Source organism: Euwallacea fornicatus, chromosome 5, assembly GCF_040115645.1.
Source record: "Euwallacea fornicatus isolate EFF26 chromosome 5, ASM4011564v1, whole genome shotgun sequence".
Taxonomy (NCBI): Eukaryota; Metazoa; Arthropoda; class Insecta; order Coleoptera; family Curculionidae; genus Euwallacea; species Euwallacea fornicatus.
In genome coordinates, this window is record NC_089545.1 from 4494189 (window position 1) to 4520829 (window position 26641).

Genomic DNA, 26641 nt, shown 5'->3' on the forward strand with positions numbered 1-26641 from the left:
AATTTTAACTATTTCAATTTAAGCAAGTTTCAAGGAAATATTAGGACATAAATTCAGAGTAACCTCTTATTTCCCTGGGAATATTCCGTTCCGACGTCTGAAATATATACCTAATTCCTCTAATGAATTTCTTCATGGTTCAGCCGACATTAGCTTATTGTTTCACTCGAGTGAGTCAAAAGGTTTTAGCAAATGAGGAATGGTTTTCGGCAACCATTTAATTTCCTGTTTTCTTCCTTTTTGATCTATCATAGCGATTATTCAGAAATGTCATGCTAGGAGATAACGGGAATTAAAGTTTTCTCGCTAGTACATGTGATTTAGATGTTATTCCGACTGATAAACAAATTTGGTTAGCCGTCGAAAACAGACGTTTTTTCCCGTAAAACTGGACGAGAAAAGTTTGTCAGATTTGGCAAATGAATGACGTCGGTTTGATTTGTTTAGTCTAAATGCATTTCTGACACTTCCTGTAATTCTAACCTCCCTCGTATGAAGATACAAATGAATTTTTTCTAACATAAGTATGTTGACATATGCATAAAATTCATTTCGTTTTAATCACTTTAATTATTTCTCTCGTTGTAGTTAACCTTTTTTGTTTTTCATGAAGTCCAAATCTATTTTTTATCGTCGAAAATTAATTTGGTTCAACTGAGTCGATACTGTGGAATTTTACTTCATTAGTCCACAATAATGACCTCAAAAACCTCGCCGTGCTTGGTTGTGCCAACACTTCAAAATTCCCTTTTAGTCGAACAGATTTTTATTATTTTTGTATCGTAATATATTTTTCCGCAAGGAGAATCTGCAAAAAACATCCTACTTGGTTTTCTGCCGGCCGGATAGTGTGGGATTCACCGAAGCGCATACCCACTAAAAATCTCGGGATTCCCGTAAACGGAACCTCTTTCGATCTGCAAATCTCATTGCAGCCGAATATTGAGGCGTCGCAACTTGTTAAATTCGATTGAATTACATCAGATTTTATGTGAATATATGGAAATAACTGATTTCCACTTCTATAATTCAGGTTGTCTTTACAAATTCCATAAAAGTGCTTAAAATTCGAAACGAAATTGTTGGCACAGTGATTATTTGATTTAAATTGAGGGAGTGAATTATTCGAGCTTTCAGTTGCGGCGTGCCCTTTATGGAGAAATTACATTTTTTCAGTGTAAAACGTGTTGATCAGCTAAAAATTCGATTTAATTCTTGAATTCTCTGTTAAACCCAGCTTTTGTTGAATGAATGAACTATTTACACCCGTACTTGATGTATGTAGTTATTTATCTTTTAAAAGTATTAAAAATTTTATTTGTATATATTCAAGGACTGGTCTTGTAAAAGTGGTTTTTTCGTTTGAAGCTCAGAGTAGGAAAAATTTTCCCAAACGGACAATGCTTTATCTTAACAACTTAATCCCAAAATGCTTTTAAATACTTTTTAGTCTAGTCAGTATCATCTGTTTGCTTCCCCTAAAGAATTGCATCGCGGGATTAAAAGATAAGTAACTTTTATACAACGTACCGGCCCGAAGAAAACTTTCTTTTATTTTGTTTGGGAAAGTTTAAGAGCGCTAATTTCATTTTGAATCATCCGTTTTGTTTAGTGTCCGATTTTCGCCTCTCGGGATATCAAACTTTCAGGGGATTTTCATTTCTGCATTTCAGTTTTTCCGTATAGGCGCTAATGTGATCCTTCGTTGAGTAAATCAGTCTGAATTATTACTGAAAATAACATTAATAAATCCTAATTCGGTCCAGATTCCATACATTTCTCTGATAAATCGATCACAATATTTATTTTTAAATTTAAATCACTCCCTGATTTTTATATTTTTCCAAATCGTATAGTTTCAACAAAATATAGTCCAACTTAGAATTGACAATGGCAACTGCATTCCATTTTATTAAAGTGACCGATAACACGCAAATTATCAACGGCGATTTGGTAAGTGCAAGGAAAATGATCAATAAATTAGAGCAATTTGCACCAATACAGATTAAATCAAAAAAGAGCGCGACTGCATGAAACACATTTATCAGTTTAAGTTCCATGAGTGTACAGTTATTAAAAACAATACACGTTTTATGGTATTTTTGATTCAATGTGTTGGTTAATTTTAATGATTTACGTGCTTAAAAAATATATCCACTAAAATGATATATTTCACTTTATTGCCATATTGCTAGGGAATAAAGGAAGACCCACGATATGCGTACTAGTACCAGTTTCATATACGTATCCTGTATAGCGGCATTCTCATTTTTGTGCAGTTCGGCGCAGCAATGAGAATATGGTGCAGTTATACAGGGCACATGAGAACAACAGGAACTGAAAAAGAACCGGAACGAGAATTTAGGACAAAAATTGGTAATATAAGACCATGATATTATAGGAAAAATTTGAGATGTCATCATTGTTAATAGTTGCAAATTTATTCTGATGAAAATCTTAGCGAATCGAGTAAAGGGAAAGTACAGTCATGTAAAAACTACTGGACCGTGACTTCATACATTTATTGACAAAATTTGCATAAATAAGACTCCAAAGAAATTAAAAATATTCTTTAACAAGATCAGTGTGAATCATTTACAATAAAAGCGGACAAAGATAGTTTAAACTACAGTCTCGCCTACTAATAAGCGCCATTGTTTTTATGGCTTTTCATAGCTTAATTTCTAATAATTGTAGTCTTATAACCCTAAAGGAGGTAATAAAAATTATCTAAGGCTTTGTACCTTAAAAGTTTTTCTTCCTATCGCCCTAAACCGAGAACCCAACAGAAGCACGTTCCTTTCATTATAATCTTCCTTTTATGTTCAATAATTTTTCCTATTTTCGTAGACCTCGTTTATAGCAAAATACTGAATTACTTCAGACATTTCTCGTTTTCTCTTTGTCTATTAAACCGAGTCTTTTCGTGGATACCTATTTCATACTCATGACATTCCTGATATAACTACTGATCCGCTTTATTTCATGCTTTGCTATTTTCCGCTAAAAATTTGCGACGAAAATAGAGTGATAGGAAATGAAATATCCTTTAAAACATAGCTATTCTAACTTGTACCTAAAAATTTAGAATTACTTAATTGTAGATTTCTTAAATTGCATTTATAGATATTTGCGTAAGTCCACTTATTTTGACTTTCCATTACTTATATAAAATATAAAATGTAAAACTAGATCCTTAAAGTAACTAATACGATGTATCTGCATATTCAGAATAAGGATTCGAACATTGAAAATTCAAAAATTCGTGCAATGACGTAATTAATTATTTAAAAATCACCTATTTTAGGTTCCTTTTTTTTCTCACACAGGCCAAATTGTTGAATCATGGTCCAAGTTCGTTTAACTTAAAACAAATCCTAAGTTTCGACGTGAATGAAAATCACAATTTTGCTCCCGCAATAAGAGCAATTTGGCAAATGAGTGCCATCTATTTGTCTACAGGGTGTTCTAAAAGTCCGGGCTCCTTCTTCAGGAACGTAATCTACACGTTAATATAAAATAAACATTCAAATATCTTTTGTTAAGTCACCTTTAACGTTTCATTTTTTATATATCGTGCCGGTAAAGTTGTTAACTGATGATAATTCCTGAGCGGTCAGTCATAAAATCATGAAATTCGATATAGGACATGATCCTGGGGAATGCAAATTTTTAAATAACCCGAACTCAAATTGTGGCTTAATTTTAAAATTTCGATGTAACGTAAATTGTAGATCAACACGGAAGTGCCCTATTTGTAAAAAGCATTTTATTTTTGATAAAATCAGGTACCCTTTCTTCAAGTCGCTTAAAATTTACCTTTTTAGAACACATTTAATAAAACAGGTCTGTGCCTGAATTATGGGAATCTAAACTAATCTGAAGCATATTTAATATACCTGAATATTAAAATTTTTTAGGATGCGATTTAGAAACTAAAATTATTTGAAATTTTATCTTAAATTAACGTGTAAAATACGGTCCTGACGTAGAGACCAGGACTTTGATAACACAGGAGCTGATAACCGAATTTGGCAGAGTCCACTTTAAACCATGATTGAACACCTTGGCTTCGATATATTTCAATTTTTATTTTACTAAGGCACTAACATTCTAAAATTTTAACAAATAACTTATTTATCAAATATTACAGCTCACTATAAAAATTAAAACTTAGAAAACACGACCAGGAGGTAGGTACTGAGGTCCAGGAGTAGAAGAATGCGAAGTGGTAATTAATCTGGGTGTTGTAGTTGATGGGCTTCTACTAGTTGTAGTTTGCTTCACAAAAGACGTCGTGGTGGATGGAATATAAGTTGTAGATAATGAGGACGGAACTCTTGGAAGTTTGGTGGTTGTGGTTATTCTAAGCAATGGTGTAGTCTTTAGAGATGTCACTGTTACCGGAGGGAACTTGACTGTAGTTGTTCCTCGAGTAATTATGGGAGGCAAATTAGTAACTCCTGGAGTTGAAAGAGTTGTAGGTCTCTTGGTTGCCTTTGTTGTTATTGGCCGTTGGGTCGTTGAAGTAATTATTATGGGTCGTTTGGTCGTGCGAATTATCGTGTTTGTTGTGATAGGTGGTAAATAGGTGAGACCAGGAGTTGTTGCCTTGGTTGTTGCAATAATTGGTGGTTGCTTGGTGGTTGTTGTTGTTACCGATGGTTTTCTCGTAGTAATAGTGGTCCTTAGCGCATCAGTTGTTAGTTTCTCAGTAATTGCGGTAGTCGTTGTGGATCTTTTAGTCGTCGTTGTAGTTATTGATGGCCGCTTGGTTGCTGTGGTTGTTATTAGTGGTTTCTTTGTGGTAGTCGTAGGTGTAATAGTGGATGTTTTTGTTGATGAAGGCGTAATTGATATTTGGCGAATAGTTGTTGTTGAAATCGGTGGCAAATAGGTGAAACCAGGAGTTTTTATCTTAGGTGTTGTAGTTGTTATGGGTGGTTTTCTTGAAGGAGTAGTAGTCGTAGTACTAATTGTTGGCCGCCTAGTCGTTGTATACGTGATTGGTGGCTTCTTTGTAGTAGTTGTTGATGTTGTTATTGATGGAGGTTTGCTTGTGTATATTGTATGTCCAGTTGTGGTCGACTTAATGGGTGGTAAATAGGTGAAACCAGGAGTTTTTATCTTGGGTGTTGTAGTTGTTATTGGTGGTTTTCTCGAAGGAGTAGTAGTCGTAGTAATAATTGTTGGCCGCCTAGTCGTTGTATACGTGATTGGTGGCTTCTTTGTAGTAGTTGTTGATGTTATTATTGATGGAGGTTTGCTTGTGTATATTGTATGTCCAGTTGTGGTCGACTTAATGGGTGGTAAATAGGTGAAACCAGGAGTTTTTATCTTGGGTGTTGTAGTTGTTATTGGTGGTTTTCTCGAAGGAGTAGTAGTCGTAGTAGTAATTGTTGGCCGCCTAGTCGTTGTATACGTGATTGGTGGCTTCTTTGTAGTAATTGTCGATGTTGTTATTGATGGAGGTTTGCTTGTGTATATTGTATGTGTAGTTGTTGTAAACTTAATAGGTGGTAAATAGGTTAAACCAGGAGTTGTTATTTTAACAGGGTTAGTAGTTGGTGACTGCTTGGTTGTTGTGATTATTGGTGGTTTTCTTGTAATAGTCGTGCCCGTAGTGTTTGATGTTATTATTGGTTGAGGTTTTTTCGTTGTAGTTATTGTGATACTCGGCGTTGGTACTTTGGTGGTGTTAATGATTGGTGATGTTTTGGTGGTTATTGTAGTTATCGATGGCTTTTCCGTTGTAGACGTTACAGATGAGAACGGCGGCAAATAAGTATTAGCTACTATTTTAGGTCTTGTGGTACTTTTAAATGTTATAACAGGTGGCACTCTAGTGGTCGTTCTTGTTGACGGAGATAGTGTAGAAGTAAAAATAGAAGGGAGTGGTGGGTTGGGCTTTGGATAAGAGTATCTCGTTCCCGTTCTGGCTGCAGTTTTTGAAGTCGACTGAGTCTTATACGTATATAGAGTAGGTGGCGTCGAATAAGTATATCTTTTACTGGTTGTTGTTGTTGGCTTTGTTGTGTCTACTATTTTTGAAGATATTGACGAAGGCGGTATTGGTACTTTCGAAATTGCATACGAAAAAGTTACTTTAGGAGATGAATAAGTATATTCCACACTTTTTAAAGTAGTTGCTGTCGATGCGTAACTTACTGTCGTCGTCGTAGGTTTTGTCGTTCTTTCTGAAACAACCTTTCTAGTCGAATATGTAAACGGTACTTTAGGTGTTGTATACACATAGTCCACTATTTGCTTGCTAGTTAAATCCGTACTCGGTTTTGGGGTAGTCTGTATTACTACCTCTTTGGGATATGACGGATATGGGAATGGTACTTTAGGTATAGGATAAGTGTATCCATGTCTTTTAGATGTGACGAAAGGGAACTGTCGTTTTTGTGTGGGAGCTTCGATTGGTTCTGGAATTCCATATAAATTTATGGCTTTCCTTCCAGGTGCAATTTCATTAATTTGGTTCGCAAATACATCGTCCGATCTTGATTCTACACCAAGAACTCCATTAGATATGGCCTGACTAACTACTGCTAAGATTACTATTGCAGTCTGCTGCAACTGCAAAATAAAACCAAAAGTTAGCAGGAACTTAATAAGATCATTCAATTAGATTACATACAATAAAATTTGTAAGTCTTACAGGTTATGGATAGATTGCGGGGCAAGTATTAGCACCGAATACCACTTTATTCGCAAGTTCACACCCTTGCGAATTAGAAGGGTTATTTCCATTGGTCACCTACAATTTATTTCGGCAGCTATGTAACTCGAAATCATCAAATTTAAGATTTCATAAAAATTAAAATTAGTTCAATGTTTTTCGAGTTTTCACGTGAAAATTGTATCACGTCCGCCCTCATTCAATGCCTTTTATAGCCATAGGAAAGAGAGATATCGCTCTAATATTTTAAAATAATGAAAGGCAATTATAATTATGATTTGATATTCCAATTTGATGTGTATTGTTTTCGAAATTTTGCGAGTGTATAAACAGGAACGAAATTGACGAAAATATGGATTGAATTCGCTAATCTCAATAGAAAATTCACGAGTATATAAACCTGGATTAACCCGACAGGTAGCCCCCACACACACAATGTTTGCCACAATTTGAATATTATGGTCACCAATAAAGAAATAATATTTAATAATAATATTAGTAACATCGTGATAACAAACCTCGATAAGGCTAATGTCCTCGCGTAAGAAGAGCACAACAAATTTAATACAAAGCCATGTGATTTGCATGAATTTACCATTAGACAGAATTTATTTTGATACTCAAATATTAAAAAATGTACATTAAAAGAGGTTTAACCTTTATTAACGCGACGTGTAACCTTTAAAAAGGTAAACGTTAATTAACTTGTTATTATGCAACTTAATAATTGGATGCGTCAAGGGTAGAACCAATATTTGCTTTAGTGCAATTTGGTCACTTTTCTGAATGCTGAATGTTTTACGGACATCGTAGTGTATGACGATGTTCTGGTTTTCCACTGAGTTGGACTTTCGGATTACAGTCCTGATAATTAGGCTTAAGGGAAGATTACGCCTCTAGGAGGGACCTTTTTTCTACCGGGAGTAAAAAATTGAGAACCCGAGGAGCACAGCACCGAAGCCAATTGATCAATGCTAGTTGATCCCATATCAATAAAAGTTTTGCAATAACAATGCAATAAAAGTTTTGCAATCATAACAAATTGTTTTCCTTATTTGTGGACTGAACAACAGTATTTTACCGACAAATGATCTATGACACTGATTCAGCACTCCATACAGTTAATTTGCCATTTTTAAATGCGGTACAACATTGCTGCCGCACAACGTAACAGTGATATGTAAAATTTTTGAAAATCGCTCGTGCATTTGATTAAAATTTCGAACAAACCGATTAAATGACACTTTAGTTAAAATTCTGAAGTTAAAGTAACTTAAATGAAAAGTAACAGCCAGATCATCTAACATAATTTTATTAATTTGTTTTTCGTCGTAGTAAAATAAATGTACAGAGTTTAATTTTAGGATTTTATTGCACGCTCTAAAGTAGCACCACGCCGCAACTTTTCCTCTTTTTTAATCACCACACTAAAACCGCTTGTTTTTCTAAATAAATGTGTTGGTATATAATGAAATGAAAACTTCTAATGTTTATCTCAGTGAAGATCACCAGGTACTTGCTTTCTACTCAACAATATATCTTCGGACAAATTTATATTCACATTATCACATTTAGTAGATACATAATTTTACGATTATAAAAACGGATATTTCTCTGATGGGTACCTTGATATATTAATATTTATTATGTGTATATAATGAAGCACGCAAATGACGCTTAAGAATAAAGAAATTTCCAAACATATTTTAACATAACAAGGTCGAATCAGATTATGCTTTTCTATAAAATATATTTTTGGACGTTTTAATCGGTTGACATTAAATTCGTCCTAAAATGTGAAACGAATATTTTGATATACTATACATGGCGTTATCTTTAATACTAATCAATAAAATTAAAAACTTGATTAGTGATATTTATTTTTCAGTTCTTCCAAATATTTATTTTTGACACAGTCGCTTTCAGGAAGAAAATTACTGTATGCTTATTTTTTGAGCCAAGAATGTTGCAAACCATATTATTTTAAAAGCGTGAGTTTTTGGAACATTCCATCCTAAGTTTAAACTAAATTTTTTGAGAGGGTAAAGAGTATTTGTAAGTCCAGGTTAAAGTAAATTTTATCGATACGCTGGGTAAAACTCAGAAATTCTCTGTTCTGATTGAATGACTCTTGAGTTCGATCTTAACAGTTCTGCAGTATCCAAACTGCGACTAAAATTTACATTTAAGTTTCAGTTTAAAATTAGGGTCTGCAACCAGGTCTGAAGCTTTAGTTCAATAACTCGGCCTTAAAGGGACAAAATTAAATTCTAGGAACGATATTGCCATGGAGCAATTTCGGAGATTTTTCCTTTACTAAGTATTAATAGGGTTCCTCATGTAACTAAAGAAATCCGTAATATACAAATGCAGCAAAGCAGTAATTATTTATATATACCTATTGATTTTAAATTAAAAGTTAATTAAAAATCTTTAAGTCGAAGTTATGTTTTAGAATAAAAGAGAATAGATTTCAGTATTTTAAAAGGTATTGAAAAGAAGATATGATATATAAAATTTAATTAGAATCGTCTATGGGATATTGAGATAACAGGGTAAGCGCTCCATTAAAAAAAGGCGCCAACATCAAATTGGTTGATCCACCTGGTATATATTTATAAGTAGTAAAATGTGTTCCATTTTATTTGGATTTATCATTAATTGGACGAGATAATTGGGACAATCCCGCTTCTGCCACTTTATTTTAACAGTTTTTACCATGCCCTAAATGGCTCTAGATGAGAATGAGTCAAAATTTTCAGCACCAAATTTCTAATAGTTCATATATTTCACAAATTTTTATAAGATAACAGGCTCTGTTACAAATGTTAAGGCAAGAAAATAGGAAACCTTTCAATAAAACTTACCATCATGTGTACATTTAACTATCTCTGATGAAAGGAAGACACTCACACTTCAAGACACCGTAACAAAAATGATTATCAATTTTATTAGATATATTATATATGCCAAGAAATTGAAGGTAATCAACTTTATAAATCCAAATTATTTTCATCTACAGTTTTATGTCTACATCTAGATTGTTTTCCATTTTTAGTTAAGGAATTTTGTGAATTTTTTTGTGAATATTTATTTTCCTCGTTGTTTTAAACAATTGGAACAGTGCTTACTGAGAAATACCTTTTTTCTGCAAGTCTTAGGATATTGTATTGTTAGCAGGTCAAAAATGATATCAAAACACCCTTGATTTTTGTATAATTTTATGTGTTGCAGAAAGTGATAAGAAAATAAATCGTAGACGTAGAAGAAATATCGTGTACAATTTGCACAAAATAACCATTCATACCACGATACATTTTGTTATTGGCTTGTGTAGAAAATGGGTCAGCCTCTAACCATTGCCTCCCCATTTTTGAGTATGTGCATCCAAGACATGAAAATTTATTTGTTTATTATTATTATTTCATTTTTTACCTCCCGTGTATTGCCATGATGTAATAGAAAAATGAGTAAATAATAAATCAAGATTTACTAGTCTATTGCAAAGGAAATAAAAGGTTAATGGAATATAGAAGCCTCACTCTTTCGACTCATGATTTTGGTTCCAAACGTAACCTGGTTTAAAAATCACGTTTTTTCGCTCTGAAATCAGTTTCGGCCGTGATTTATATCAGTCAAATATTCTATAATGCAACCTATGTGTATGTTTGGATTGGGGCAATATCTAATAATTATAATCTAAAACGGCTCGTATCAAGCTTTTTCCCTCTAGAACATAAAACTTTTATGATCACAGGAGCAAGGAACTAGCTTAAAGCCCAAATTGTATGCGGATTATTTAATATTACAATTAAAGCTATATTTCGGTGATAAAAAAAATTCTGGTTTAATCCGCAAAGCAACGTTTTGGTATTCCAGAAATCCCTTTTCAGTTTTGTGCAGCAATTTTGAAGATATCTGAATCTAACAAAAACGGGGTTATGTGCATGTGTAAATCATATTCTCAGTGTTAAATAAATTCGATGAAGCCTGTTAATATTGGCCCTCGAATCATTGTTTTTTTACTTTTCAAATATGTCGTAGTTTCCACTGTACGTGCTTCTTTCTCGCTTTTTTTTAGTCTAAAAGTCGATTGATAGAACATGTTTTACTTGTATTTTGTCCAACAGCCGACTTCAAACTTAATCACGTTATGCAAGACAAGTACGGGCAACAAACTCTCCAAAAATCTATTCAGGACTTTAAACGCTTAATATATTATTTCTAAAATCGTTAAAGATAGGTTCTTGGTTTACTGAACCTTTTTCGTTGTGTAATAATTTCTTGTACCATCTCCGTCACATCAAAGAACACCCTGTACATTCAAAAACGCTCCTAACTAACGATTCTTCGCTTTTCAACAACTAGTTGTTAGCTTTGCTTTCACTCCATTGTGTGGCATTATTGACAGATATTTGACTGCTCATGTCTGTTCATCTTTAATTCGCATGACTACCTGAACGTTGGACCCGCCAGTGAATTTTTCCCCTTTTCGACTCCACTTAAATTTCCCCAGATCACTAACATGAAAATAATCAGGAGCTGGGGTGGAAATTTATATTAGAGAAGGCGGGAGAGGTTCGTAAATTTAGTTCAATATACCCATTCGCCTGAGTTCAAAAGAAAATTAAGTCAATTTGTTGCAGCCTGTCGAAAAAGCGAGCTCTTATCTTTTGTACTATTGAAGTATATTTGTCCTAGCGCTGACTGTCCTATAAATTGTTCGTCGCTTCTATCCCGCGACACGCTTAGTGCACTTTCAACATCTGAGTTTGTAGTATCAGCAAGGTACATTTTTGGGTGATCTCTAAGAACAACCCATTCAATTCCCCTCGAAAAACATAATCTTTTGTCGTAAAGATCAATAATAAATATGGCTCGGCTATGCGTTTATGGACTTCTAAAAACATGAATATAATCTCTTATCGACTTCACACTACGTACTACAAAGTTGAAAATTTACCTGCCGGCTATGACCGATTACTATCTGAGATGACATAGGTATGGCCTAATAATGTTGTGACGTACCAGGATTTGGACCGAATTGATTAATAGACTGTTCGATTAAACGTGTGACAGTGTTTGGACGTGGACAAATGCTCCCCGCTTGGATGTTTGACGCAGGGATGGATTTACCCCGTCGTTGACGCGCAATACAAAATGTCCCATCGGAACCGGGTAACGAGTCATTGATTGGGTTGGCCTGGTTGTTTATTTGGGGATTAATATTGAGGATGTTTAGTCTAAACTCTTACATACGTAATTGTGTACGATGTCCATGTAAATTCTAATGTTAAATACAATCTGAAATTAGGTCAGTTGGCTTTGCTGTACTTGATAACACTGCATGAACCTCCGACTTGATGGATCGATTGTAAAAAAATTTAACCAGGAATTATCTAAATGTTTAAACCTCTTTAAAAATTTTCAAGCTGACAGGATACACTTACAGTTGTTCGCATGCGATTGAACGGGCATTTGTAAGGTCCCGCACAAGCCTGTTCATGTAAACGCTGCTAGCAAATTGATGTAGCTGCTAAAAGTGAAATTCTTGGTAAACTTTAACTGGTGGACTTTAACGTTCTATTTTAAACGTCAACTAAAATACAGAACGCTTTTTGATTTTTAGCAATAATTTCGAAAATTCCTATAATTGCGATATTTAAACAGACAATTAACTAGCTGTGAAATCCTTCACAGCTATTTAATGTTCTTCTGTATTACTTTTCTGATCGCACCGGCACTTTTTTGATCCCACTTCAGTTGTACCTCTACTTTTTCTTTGTAACCTTCCATTTAGCCATTCCGGGCATGGAAATTTCTGCCAATACAATGCGACAACCCTACATATGATCTAACGCAACACAGGTGCACTGCGGACCACATTCAACGCAATTGATTAACCAATGCTAACCAAGGAACAACCTAGATAAATAATGAGCCATTAATAATAAACAAAAATAAATAATATCGAACGTGCAAGTTGTGCCATCAATTACACTTTACACCTATGACCTATTAACATGAATCTATTTTTTTTATTTATCAATTAATAAATATTATCGATTAGTAGATATCATGTAAATTTAGGTACTGGATCGTTCGGAAATTAAAAAAAAAAAATAAATTCGTTGTTTTTTTTGATAACCTTGACTATCCTATAGCTCAGAAACAAAAAAAAAATTAGGACCATAATTACATAGATCTCTTATTGATTTCACCTTAAAAGGCACTTTTCTGAGGCATTTTTTCCGAGCATTTGCAAAGTTAGTTTTACAGAAGGACTTCATCTCTAAGAAAATGTAATACTTCCTTTTCCTGGGACGTATTTCGTTTTTTCTTTGGTTGTCGATCCTTCACTTTTGCAAACATTAGTTTAAATAAAATATGAGATGGTTCAAAACTATACTAATATACATAGAAGACGAAAAGCGCCGCAAAGATTCGTTAAAAATTGATGGAAACACTTTTCGTGAAAATGCTGGAACACGTCGAATATTGTTTTTAGTGGTGAATTTTTTGACGTAACAGACATATATATAGGATTACCAATATAGTAGATAAATGTGCTTTTCCATTTTCGTCTTATGAAACCCATGTATATTATGACGTTTTTGTGTTCTTTGAGAAATTCTGAACATATCTCATCATGATTCAACAGCTGCTGAAATATTTGCAATTAAAGTGGCCTGTTAAATCGCCTGACCTCGTCCCTATGGACTTTTTTATGGGGTTATCTGAAACATGAGATGTATTTTTAAAAAAAATTAACAATATAGGAGAGTTAAACATTAAAATTACTGAAGAAACTCAATAAATATCTATTCAACTGACAAAAAAAGTTCTTGCGGATTATGAATTGCGGCTTACTCATTCTCAGAAAGCCAACGAGTACACCTCGAACAATTAGTACATTAGATTATATGAGTTTATGTTGTTATTTTTTAAGTATTAATAGTTCGCTCGTTATTTCTTCTTTTTGCATTTTTTTTTGAAAACTTGAATTTAGATGTGGTTATGTCACATGAAATATTGCTCTAATTTTTAACGAATTTATACGGAACTTTTGGGCCTCCATGTATTCTTTATTTGGAAGATATGACTAAGGTAACGTAAACATGTTTTTAAAAGGTTGGCTACGATTCTTCCTTTAACACCTCATAGTATTTTCTTAAGGGTTCTATTAGCCAAATTACGCTTTGTACGAAGATAGCTCACTAAATTTAATTACTATCTCAAATTAGGCATTATTCTATGTACAGCATTTGTTTGTCCCGGCGCATAGTACAATTAGATTCTTTTCTTCGTTCGTTCTCAATTCTCTTGTTCCCTTTGCAAACGTTAATGTAAAAAGAATATGAGCTAATTCAATCTTTCGTACACTTACGCACTAGAAGAAACCTCAAAATATTCGATGTTTCTAAATTTATTTCATCCTTACCTAAGTATTTTCATTTGTGTATTTGGCGGTACGTAAATCATCTACTATACCACTTAAAAATTAAGTGTCCCTCGACGATTCTTTCCTTAAAGTATAGGCTAGGGGAACAAGTATAACCGTTCTTGAGATTCCGATGTAATACTTGAGAAACCCGAGATAATGCCTGTGGTGTATTTCATTTTTATTTCCTATTTACGGTACAAATTGAGATAGCTATAATAATAATAATTTACTGGCTGGAAATAAGATGCAAAGAAGCGAGAATTCATGTCGCTAATGAATCATGACAATGCCTTTGTCATTGGACAGCAGCCGACAATTTTATAAAACTATTGAGAATTTTGTACTGAATGATGCAATGGCTTCGAAACACGTTTAAATAGAAACTGATGCCATTTTTCCTACAATTCAACACAATGAAATTTCCTGCAAATTTGTAATTTAATTTTTGCGCCAACGCCAATGCCGCAAAAGATAGAATAATTAGCCACAGTGAACAGTTACCCTGTCTGTACACGTTGCGACAGAAGATCATGAGTTTGAAGTAAATCTAAATTAATGAAGAACATTCAACTGAAATTACATTTAGTTTATTTCCATTTCCGTTTTTATTTCACTATATCACCTCTTTCTGATTTGCTCCTATTTGCTCTGGTATAAACCTAATTATTGGAGGAATAAAAGTCACACTAATTTACCCAGTTGACGCTAGCCAGCTGGTCCAATTCTCGTACAGTTTAAGTAGCCGTAAAGGGTAACGATAAAGTCCAATTTACGCTCATTCGGAAAAAGTCGGTGTCGTCGCTATGAATAAAATGCGAAAACATCATTCGTCCAAATTTTGTCATATGTTTAATCGAACAGCAAAAGTGATCAATTTTGTGCAAATCGAGATACTGTCACAACGTTATTGCTTTTGTGTCATCTTATAACGCTATCACTCACAACCTCTGACAAATTACCATGTAATATTAAATCGATTTTATCGTTTTTTTCTGCTAACGTAAAAGAGATGCTGCGTTTTATTAAAGATTTTTGGGTACTTTATACGTCCTTGGCATTATTGATGAATTGCTATTTAAAATTTGAGATTATAATTATTTGCAAATTCTACGAAGGGTTACCAAATTCAATGAAATTGGATGCTAAAATTTAAATGCCGATTTTACATTTTATTTTAATTTTTATGAAGATTATAGCAAATTGACCCTAGAAGTAAATTATTGAGGTCACTGCACCGGCCAGATCTTGTGGTGGTTACTACATGATTATTAATGAAATTGTTGTTTGGCTAGAAACTACTATTCTGATTGCGAAACTGTTTACTATTATTCACTAGTTTGGTAATGGCTTTGTCCTGGTGCCGGGTAGTATTCACGAAATAGTGGTACGAAATGAAACGAACACTGAAAATCAGAGAGTAGACACTCCTGAAGAAACTTGAGCCTCCCGCCTTAAGGGTGAATTTGAGCTTTAATTTTAATTGAAATACTTCCTCGCTAGTATTTTAATAACCTCTCAAACGTTACAAACAGCTCCAGTAGTATGGCTTTTACCACGCCTTTTCATACTTTACGATGGAGAAACTCACTTTCGTACATATAAACTCAAGGACATGGAACAATTGTCAAAATAGTTGTCTTCAAACGATTCAGTGTGTTACAAATTAGCTATAATGCTCTACATGTAAGGGTACCTCTTTTCGTGTGTTGCCCAAAAATTCAAAAATTAGAAATCTATGAGAGCTTTAAAATTTACCATATTGAACTTCAATAAAGCGATGATTGAACCTTCTTTGTAACTTCAGCATATTTCACATAAAAAGCCCTAATAATGTTTGGATGTGTTTGGAGGGGAACCGGAAAATTGGGTATATTTTCCCGGATGTATATATTTACGGAAAAATGGTAAAAGCTGCTTAGTGTCTATAAAAACTCATGTTTCTCATCAACTTTATTCACAGTTTGTCATATTTAGAGTTAAATGCCCATTTTTGTGGTTTTAATAAGTATCAAAAATACTTATACCGCGTCGTTATGAAATTAGGAAAACCAGCAGCATTTTAAAAGGGGGATAAAAATATGTCCTGATAAAGTGCTAATGGTTTTTGAAAAGAATAAGCATAATGAAGCGGTAGAAAAGAATATTTTAATATATAACAGTAGAAGAAGGCTTTTAACGCATACGCGACATGTTGCAAAACACGACGAGTATCGGAGGGTTTTGCAAATCGCAAGAGCTTTAAAGGCCCTTATGCTGGAACATTATAGAATATTTTTTATTACAAGTGAAGTAATATTTCCACTTATTGACACTTTTAAGTGTTAAGAAGTGTTATAAATTTGTCCAAGTGCACACATACCGGAATTGAACAGTCTATAGTATTATTTTCGAATTAACAAAACACGTATCATAAAGACCCTTTTATGCTCCCTCCAGCTGGCATAAAACGTCGATCATATGTAATTAAAAATGCATGCGTAATTAAACACGGATTATTTCATTTCCCTTCGGATATCTTCGAAAGTATACGGATTTTTCATTATTCTTTGTTGTCCCAAGTGGCTTCCATTAAACCAAGTTCTACCTTTTATGGTTGTAAAGTTAGCAGTGCTAATAAATCGAATTTGCAACGTTCTGCTTACGCAGGTGGTGACGCATGTAATCTGAAGTAAATGGGCCTCGGCCATAATACTCATCATCTGAGCATATCCATTGGCTTGCTGAGGCGAATATGCTTAAAATATGGTTGTATATGGGGAGAATCTTCATGAAGATCCCCGCTGATATTGTCCTTGTTGGCCAATAAATCATGTCTCCATCGGAAAACTACATATTTATTAACTTGTTATTACGGTTTATCAATCAGAGGATTAAGCACTTTTAATATCTGCAAATTAATTTTGTTTTAGGAAAATGCAAGTTATTCCATCAAGACATAATGAATGTTTGAAAATCCCAAAGACAAATATCTACAGCAGCTGAAAATAAAGCCTGCCTTAACGTTAAATGTCTTTGTCAGTATAATTGCCTTTGATTCAACAAACTGAGATAAAATCTGGAGCTGATCAAAGGGTTACGTAACAGAAATTTCATTTCGTGAAAAGCGAATTCATTTTCGCCGATTTCCGGATTTAAAGTAATCTCCAAGAGAAAAATTACAATACGTTTCCCAGCTGACATATTGTATGTCGGTTGGTACTCGAGCACATTTCAGATAAATCAATGCGCCACACTGAAACACATGCAGCTATAAATTAAGTGGATTTATTGGCCTAAATTGTCGGGATTCGAAAGTACCTCCGTCATATTATTTGTTATAGGTTTTTTCACTTTTAGTTTTCCAGTTTCAATTTTTCAATATTTCTTTTAGTATGCACAGAAGACCGAAAGTTCCGCGTAAATTCGTTAAAAATTGAAAGAAATATTTTTCATGAAAATGCTGGAACGCGTCAAATTTGTTTTTAGTTGTGCATTTTTTGACTTTTCCCTATAGGGTTATCTGAAACACAGAGTGTATTCAAATAACTCCGACAATATGGCAGAGGTAAAAAATAAAATTCCGTAATTCTGCATGCGTGTCTACAACGTCAAAAAATGCGCAACTAGAGAGATTATTTGACGTGTTCTAGCATTATAATGAAAAATATCTATTTCAATTTTCAACGAATTTACGCAAGATTTTTGGTCCTCTCTGTACATAAATAGTAAGCCCTTGCGAATTCTTAAATAACACCAGTCATATATGTATGTTGTTACTATAAACACAAACATTGACGAAACGTGTTCCAAAGTTTATTAAACATTTAGATACGCACTTCCGCTAAAATTTTCTCAAGAAGCTAGCTCATGCTATTATGGCCTAAAGACTTGGTGGTTGTATGTCTAAGTTATGTAATTGCATATTACACACCTAAATTGGAAAGTGTTTCATTAATGTCGAGAGATTTGACAGTTTACCAAGACACTTAATATCAAGGTTAGCTATAATCTTGAGACAGTGTGGAAATTTTCTACCATAGTTTATGTACTGTTTTTTCCATTACTGACTTTAAAAGACACCTTTGATTATTATGTTTAATTATTATAGTATAATTATTAAACGACTGTGAAGTACGTTTTCTCGCCGTTGTGGGCAATTGGCGAATAGGTTAATGATGTATGTCATCATCTCCATTGTTGATTTACTTATAGTTGTCATGGAAATGAATGTCACACGAAACATCACCGTTGATGTAATGATGCAAGATGTGTGAAGAGGGAACGGAATTATGACCTTTACGTTGTAGATTTATTAAATTTGTTAGATTATTTACATTTGATGTTTGCATCATAATAATGCACTTTACATCCTTGGCGTAGGATATACTATTATTTACAATCATAGCTTTAATCAAAGGGCATTATTATATGTGGCATTTTTGCACCTACAATGGTATACTATTGTGAACATTTCATATAGTTGTAAATAATAATATATTCTTATTCAAAGGTCTGAAGTACATTATGATTCGAACGTCAATTTCCAATCCTGAAGTGCGGAGCACTGGGAAATCTGCTCTGTGAGGAGCATAAGTAGTTCACAAAAAGATTCTTTGGTCCTTTCTCTGGAATTTTCTCACTTTTCTATATAATCTAAAGTATTGTTTAGACATTTTTGCCTTTTATCGTACATTGTACGTTGTTGAACCAATTGTTCGATTCAAATTTCTTCGCATTTTTGCTCAGGCACAACGCTTTAAACGATTTGTGTAATTTTTCAAATTTGGGATTATTTTTTATTGGTAAAAACTTTTTTTTCACTATTTTTGGAATCCCTCATAGGTCAGGAAAAGTACGATTAATATATTCGTTTTCCGATTAACTATTTCCATTGCGAAAACCGCTTTAAAAAATTTAAGCTGGATTTATAAACTCTATTAATTCGGTAACTCGTACTCCGTGTTGGAGAATTTCTGGTGTTTAGTTGCTCCCCCGGTGTAAATCTATATTGATTTTGATTACGTTGTTCCTTGTTGTGGTTGTTGGCTTTTCATTGTTCAGTAAATTGCCGTGGGGAGAATTTAGTCATATCACAACTTATCTAGCTTGGGATACAAAAAAAAGAGCGAAGAATGTAAAAAAAGTCATTTTGAGAAAAATCCTAGCTAACCGAAAACAGTGTTTTGTTGTAAGGTTGAAAAGCAGTGGAGATTTAATGATGTTTCTTGTAATTAATATCGTGTTCCACAATCTATCCTTTTCATTGACGCGAATGGTAGTAAGTAACCGTAAGAAATAAAATTTTGTTAATTGGGAGCAACGGCGAAAAACATGAAAATAGTGAACAACTTGTGAACGAAAGTCTAAACAGATGTGTGCTATTTCATATGTTTATTTACCGTATAGTGGTAACGAATAACGAGCAAGGGGAGTAACAGAGTTCATAAATTGGGCTTAAGCCACGTAATAATAGAGACCAAATTCTGATTTTCTCAAAATTTAATTAACCATTTATTATATTCGGAGTCATAATTACGATTTATGTATACATATATACAAGATGTGGGGACTTTCATAATGGATGATAAAAAATGAAATATAATTTAAGATAAAAACTTCATATAAAGGCAATTGCTTCCATTTTGATTTACAGGGTGTTGAATTTCCATGTTTTTTTCGATTTCCATTAATTTCTCTGTTATTAGGAAGGATAATTAACTCAAAATTGGTAGTAATAATCATTTTAGCATTACAAACAATCTGAAATGACAATTATTTAAAATGCACTATAAGGTGTTACTTTTTTCGTGGTTGCTCTCAATATTTTCCATCAGAACTTTTTTATGACATTTTTTGATTTTATTCATTAACTTCATTAAATCCAACGTCTTTTATGAACTATTTGGCATCTTAAATTTTTTTATTAGGAACAATAGTTTAAAAGATATTTGCAAAATTTAATACTATTAATTTCTATTATAATCAAAGTAATTGCAGAAAATGTCCCCTCCTGTCAAAGTAAAAGATTCTACCCTTCTTCTCATGAACAGCTGGGTTTTATGAAAAATTCCAGGTGTATTTTTAATAGTGTGACAAGCATTTAAAATCTTTTACAATTTTATTGCCTTGTCATTTTATCATATCCCTATATCAGTCGGGGCAAACATGGCTAACTATTTTTGCAAATATCTTTTGAATTATTGTTTCTAATTAAAAAACCGAAGAGGTAAAAAAGTGAATAAAAGTCTAAAAATGTCATAAGAAAAACTTTCATGTAAAATATTGAGAGCGACCACGAAAAAAAAACATGGAGTTATAATAAAATATTAAATGAATATATATATATATATTTAAACTTTTAAACCTGGGGAATTACGTGAATCTTTCACATTCTGATATAAGTCGCAAAATGTCTTTTAGACAATTAAATAATAACCCATCAATATTTTTTGCACTTTTAACTTTCTAACGATTGGAACGTTGCGATGAAGGTAATCATTAAGACTCAAAAATGATGTATACAACAATATTTATTACTAATAAATATCACAGATATTTTATCCTAATAATTGTAGCATTTTTCTATGTACAAACTACAACAACCATTTAATTGTTACTTATTTTATATGGGGCTACATTTTTGTATAACAGTTTTATATACAAAATATCCCTGTGTATCGGAAAGTTAAAAATAAAGCAGCCCTTTGGCGATTGGGGCACAATTCTTAAGGGAATTTGTGTGACACCGAATTGAAAGAACGTCAACTAATGCTTCATAGACACAAAATTGGGGCTCACTATAATTGTATATGGAAACAACAGCTGTTCCGTGAAAGCTTATTTTTGTTGACATTTTTCATTTGAAATTCCCAAGATTTTTGTCATCCGAAAGGGAAGATACAATCGTTTTCATATAGGTACTGCAACAATGGGAAAAGTTCTTTGCATAAACTCTGCGTGTTAAAACTTTTAGATTAGGAGCCAACTTAAAAATATAATAATTAATCATTCTATAACGTCTATTTCCTTTTCAACTTTTGGAACTGATTTGTCTGCACTTAATATTTTTATTATTTTTTTCGAAAGGGTAGTAACTCCCTCCGCTTTTTATGAATAAATAAAAAGTGGCTTATACAATTTAATATGTTTAGTCGACATATAAGGGTTAAAAAACATGCCTCCGAAGTTTGACAATAAAAACCAATTATGTTTTTATTAAATATTCTCTATAGGATTTTGTCTTAATCTGTTTATTAAATTGAACACTAGGTATATTCCTTTCTCATATTACAATACACAAGGTTCTTGAATTTGGTCTTTAATAGAATATTCTTAGAAAATGGCGCCCAATTGTTCCTCTTGCGATTCTGTTATTACACATGTAGTCGTCTTTTTATGTCACTTGTGCATCTCTCCCGAAACTGGTCTAAACCCCCGATTTCAGACTGAGCTTGGCAACTATTCATTATTATTTATTATTTAAACAATTTCAGTAGCATTTTCCGTCGAAAATAGCAATCGTAAAGTATAGTGTATAACACATTCTAATAACCATCAACATTTATTATAATTAATTCTGTATAAAAACTTTATTTTTTAATTTTTTTCTGTAGCATTTTGATTACATTCTATGATACTCATATTTACATGGTTTGACATAATCCGTGCATTCGTGTTGCACAACGGCGTAAAACATTTCTACGTACAACAATCTAAATTGATCTTTTTCTTAAAAAATAATCAAACCCAAACAAAGAAATATTCTCTAAATATTTTTGTAACTTGACGAAAGAAGACAATATTCTATTTTAATGAAGAGCGCAAATAATCCCTATAGGACCACGCTGCGCGAAAGGGCCTAAAAGCGACGATACCGATCGGCATCATGTCTCACGAATGATTTATGGCTGATCAAACAAATCACTCTAGAAATTTAGGGATTAGTGATTTTATTAAAGTTTCAACGAAATTTTAGTTGAATAAGTGAACTAGAGTTTATCGATGTCCAAGAGCGCAACGATCAATGTCAGAAGTCACCAGCGTGCATGTGGGCATTAAGATTGGTTACTGAAGCAGGAAAAAATTCTCCCAATATCAGTGAACAGAAACGATGATCATATGTGATTCCTTCCATGAATCACCATGATTTCTCCTGAAAACATCAAGTTTTCCCGGAACTATCGTGATTCCTTGTGAAATTAATATTGAAAGTTCCAGTAATATTGCAAAACCTAACGTAGATTTGGTCGCTCCAACTTTAATCTACATAGACTAAAGTTAACGTGCTAGAAGTGGGGTATATAATATTTAAAGGGACGCATCAAACTTAATGGAGGACCTGCCCTTGCCATTTTCAAACCGGTGCGGTATGGATGCAAATGTGAGGGAGCGGAACCATCGACGATGAAGGCTTGCAAAGAACCCACGGAGATTGTCGAGAGTTGGAAACGGAAGTGACGAAATTAATTAAAAGAGCAGTTGCAACGTGCCACTAAATTTATCACTGTTGCTTTGGCATTTTTAACATCAAAAGAGACGCCGACTCGCTGATTTCGTGGGAATTAAAATTAATGCCTTACCGTTACACCAATCCGAAAATGCTGTAATAAACATTAGTTATTGATGAGTCATCCAAACCAACTGTGATCTCCTCTAATGATTGTTATTGTCTGTCACTCTATGTCATATGCCATAACCGTATATGTCATGTGTCAGAAGATGGTTTGATTTGGTAGAGTATCAAAGAAAGGAAAATTAATGGCGGGCCAGTACCCTTTGCGAACTCTCATTTGAAAACAGAAAGTTGTTATACGCCGATTAGCCAGTCTTGTTCCAATTTCCCACACTGAAGCAATTTTCCTTTCTATTTGAGATACTTTGTTTATATCAAGTGACGTATTTGATATTTCAAGTAAACGCTTTGCATCAAAATTTAATTTCATATCTTTTACGTTTTTTGCGAGAAATATGACGGGCAAAAGAATTATTTCAGTTGTGCTACGTTACATATTACAGAAAGTGACTTTTAATACCCGAAAAAATTGCGAGAGAAATATTTAATATTTGTCTATAGTGTTGAGTAAATAAAGCTGGATCGCAGAATGATGTCATCAAATGTCTTGACGAAGTTCTAAAAATCATAAAGAGTGCAGTTTATTTAGTATATATCTCGAATAACTCTTACGCTTAAGGGGAATGGACAGAATTTATCAAAGTAGTCGAAATTAAGCGCCATTTTTTTCCCTTTTTGAATTTTAATTTAAATCTTAATATGTTTTACATTATCATCTATGTTTAAAATCAAAAGCGCTTTGCCACTTTTGCATTATTGCATGCATTTTCGTTAGCAAGCGGCAAGAATGCATTTTCAGCTCTTGACACAGATAATCCTGTTACTTTAAACAGGAAAAAAGGAAAATTGCCCCATTTACAGTGAACTGGCCATGACTCTTCTTCAGTCCCAGAGAAAACTTTTATGTTTGAACCCACTAAAGCCCCTAACAGTTTAAGTAACAGTTTTGTAAATCAACCTGTATATTATCACAATGTGTCTTCAAATAAAAAAAAGTGTTGTCTTGCGATTGCCGAAGAAATAACAACTTTTTGGCTAGCTTTTACGTCGTTAAACTCATTTTTCCAGGTAGATCCAGATTTGGTTCATATATGCGGCCCGGAATGTTCGTTACCTCGCACCCAAGGTAAATAATAGGCCGGAAAATATTCCCATATAGCTGGCCGTTCCCGTATAGATATATCAAATTTGCACATTTGCGATGAATGTTGAAGAGCAAAAAAAAGAAATATGTGTATATAGTCAGAATATCATATTTCCGGCCTCCGATCCTTTGAGAAACTTACGTCGTTGGCCGGGAATATGTTACTGGAGTTGGGTACACAATAAACACGATAAAAACGCTTTTCTTCGCTGCTATGCAGTGATGTTCATAAGGCAGACTCGTCTTATGCCCCGCTCTAACTCTCGAACCGCACGCTACAAGCACCCAATGATCATTTTAATTTGTTTAATTAGAGAACTTTGTGCAGGGAAAGGGCAGCTCAATAAATTTAGAATTATAACGGGGTCCATTTTAAAATTATTATTCAAATGAAGCACCCTGTGTTTTATGCAAGATTTCATTGACCCCCCTCCAAAAGTTGATACCTGCCTACTGCAATATACCACGCTGTTTTAAAATTAGCATGAGAAAAGAGAACTTAGAGAGAATGGCATTGTATAGATAATGTCACTTATTATTTTAACGGAACTCAACCAGTGCGTATGCTTGAAATTTTGTAAATTCATATTTTCCTTCTTCCCTCAAACTACAACATAGCGTATATTCGTTACGTATCTATGGAACATCTAAAAGCAGTCCCAAGTATTTGTACAAAATTCCTCAAAAGCGTTGCTTACAAATTAGAGGTGAAAATTGGACTGCGAATAACCCACTAAAGCACTCCGAGAATGGCACTTCGGAACAAAAAATAACAAAGCAAAACGTACGGCAGCTTTGTTTGCTCTGAAGCTTTCTTGACCCCATTTAGGCCTCTCACTGAAAAGGAGAAGATAAAGATATAATAACTAATTATTTGGATACAACCAACAAAAATTATGGTGCAAAGCTGACTTATAATTATTACCTTGCCGAGTTTTTATATTGGGGTTTATTATATTCGGGGAAACCCTGTGTCGTTGAACGGATAAAAAGAAAGAACTGGGGCTGGCATTTGATTAGTCAGAGCCCTGTACTCGAACGGAGGAGGTGTTAACTAAATTTGCTTTTTTTATGCAGCTACAAAATAACTTTTACTACAAAAACGGGAATTTCTTCTAATAATAATTCTGATACCATTTGATTATGTATTAACGAAATAAAAGTTCAAAGCGCAAACCTCATCAGTTCTCTCGGAAATCAAAATTTAGAAAAAGAATTCACAAGTTTTTCGTCTATAGATGATTTATGTCCAGAAGAGTCCCTTCGACGATAATTTCAAACTATGACAACTTTCACGATAATAAGATAAATTACAGTTGTTGAGTATGCAATACAAAAGGGTCAATACAGAGAGATCAGTCCATCCAGCGCCATTTACGTGTTCAAACAAAACTAACAGCAATTTCAGAGACACCTCTCGTCATTCTCAAAATCAACACTTTCGTGGTAAACTAAATAGGACTAATGCACTTGATTGATACAATTTCTGTGATTCTGTATTACTATGCGAAGCCCAGTTCCCAAATCAATCGGCTCGGACAATTCCAATTCAAGATTGTCAATTGCACTTCAGGAAATTAATTTTCGCTTGAACTAGATACTGTTTAGATCAAAGGGAAATTGGAAACTGTTTAATACATTATTCGTTGCGTTTTTAGTGTAATGGGATTTTTAAATCAAGTGTTGTCCCAAACAACACTTGCATTCTTAAAAATGGGGCCGAAATTACTAAACTGAACTAAATCAAGAGACGCGTTGTAATCGTTGAACAACTGCGTGAATGTGAACGGACAGATCAGATTAATCACGTCATTTTTCAGTGCCTCAAGAAGACCCGAAACCGCTAAGTGTATAGAAGGGGCTTTGCAAGTGAACCAATTAGGGTAGAAGACATCGTGGGTAAACCATTGAGAAGGTGGAGATATTTTGGTCAAATGCGTCAAGGGAAATACCCTTAAATTGTAAATTTGGGAAGATCGAGAAGCGACTTTTTGTAAAGCTCTTAAGCGACTTAGGAACGCCACACCGATGAGCCCTTCTCGAAATTAGAGACTTGTGACGGTGATGAAACAAGAAGAAGAAAAGAAACATCTGAAGAAGCTGCGTTCTTAAATGGTTGAGGTTTCGCATCAAAACTACTTTTTGAAATTAATTGATACCTCTTTGCGGAACTGGATCTTTGGCACTCGCCAACTCTAAAGCCACTTCATCGTCGTAAACCCCAGGAATGACTGCCACACATCCCAACACCAACCGGCCATTATCGAAATGAATTTCCCCTAATGTCAGTTCCAGTATTAAGTCACTCCAAGCCCGCTCTAATAACCTTCTGAACGGATAAGGGTTGTTCAATGCTACCTGCAACAAATACAAATATTTCAGGGGTAATTTGACTCTTTTCTCCCTCGTCCTTTTCGTCACGTAAATATGTAGGCAGAATTTCGGAGGACAAATGATTTATTATAATAATACTCACCGTCCTGTTATTCAGTATAAATTTGAGTGTAACGGGTGGTCTGGATGGAGGACATGAGCAGTTTGCTCGTAAAACGTCTCCCACGTCTAAAACTTCTCGTCCAACACTTATTTTGGGCGAAGATTCTGGCAACTCTGAAACAAATTTTTTGTGAGTCCACTGTAAACTACAATTCTCAACGGGGCATTAAAAACTTGTGCAATGTAAAATTAAGTAAATGTAAATACAACTTTTAGTTAGATTTCTATCCCTGATGGCGATATAAATTCGGAGTAAAACAATCTAAATAAATATTTCATCAAGACTATTAGTACCGCTAATTTGGAAATGCGTTTCCA

At 33.9% G+C, this 26641-nt stretch overlaps 2 protein-coding genes across 3 annotated transcripts in view; both read right to left on the reverse strand.

Moving 5' to 3' along the window:
- Window positions 1–26641, reverse strand: part of LOC136339272 (uncharacterized) — a 70179-nt gene that overhangs the window by 20492 nt on the left and 23046 nt on the right. The window contains exons 4-6 of one of the 2 annotated variants that reach the window (XM_066282387.1): window positions 26304–26437; window positions 25987–26185; window positions 24526–24664 (exon numbers count right to left, since the gene is read on the reverse strand). In XM_066282387.1, coding sequence (XP_066138484.1) covers window positions 24561–24664; window positions 25987–26185; window positions 26304–26437 — 437 coding nt within the window. In that variant the 3' untranslated portion in view covers window positions 24526–24560. Of the gene's footprint in view, window positions 1–21653; window positions 24665–25986; window positions 26186–26303; window positions 26438–26641 lie in introns of those variants that run through there. The other variant, XM_066282386.1, reaches the window with a different exon arrangement.
- LOC136339015 (mucin-2-like) lies at window positions 4031–9614 on the reverse strand. Its single transcript, XM_066281913.1, has 2 exons — window positions 9556–9614; window positions 4031–6585 (listed from the first exon to the last, which is right to left on the reverse strand). The coding sequence occupies exons 1-2, from the start codon at window positions 9559–9561 to the stop codon at window positions 4174–4176; spliced, it is 2418 nt and encodes an 805-aa protein (XP_066138010.1). The 5' UTR covers window positions 9562–9614; the 3' UTR covers window positions 4031–4173.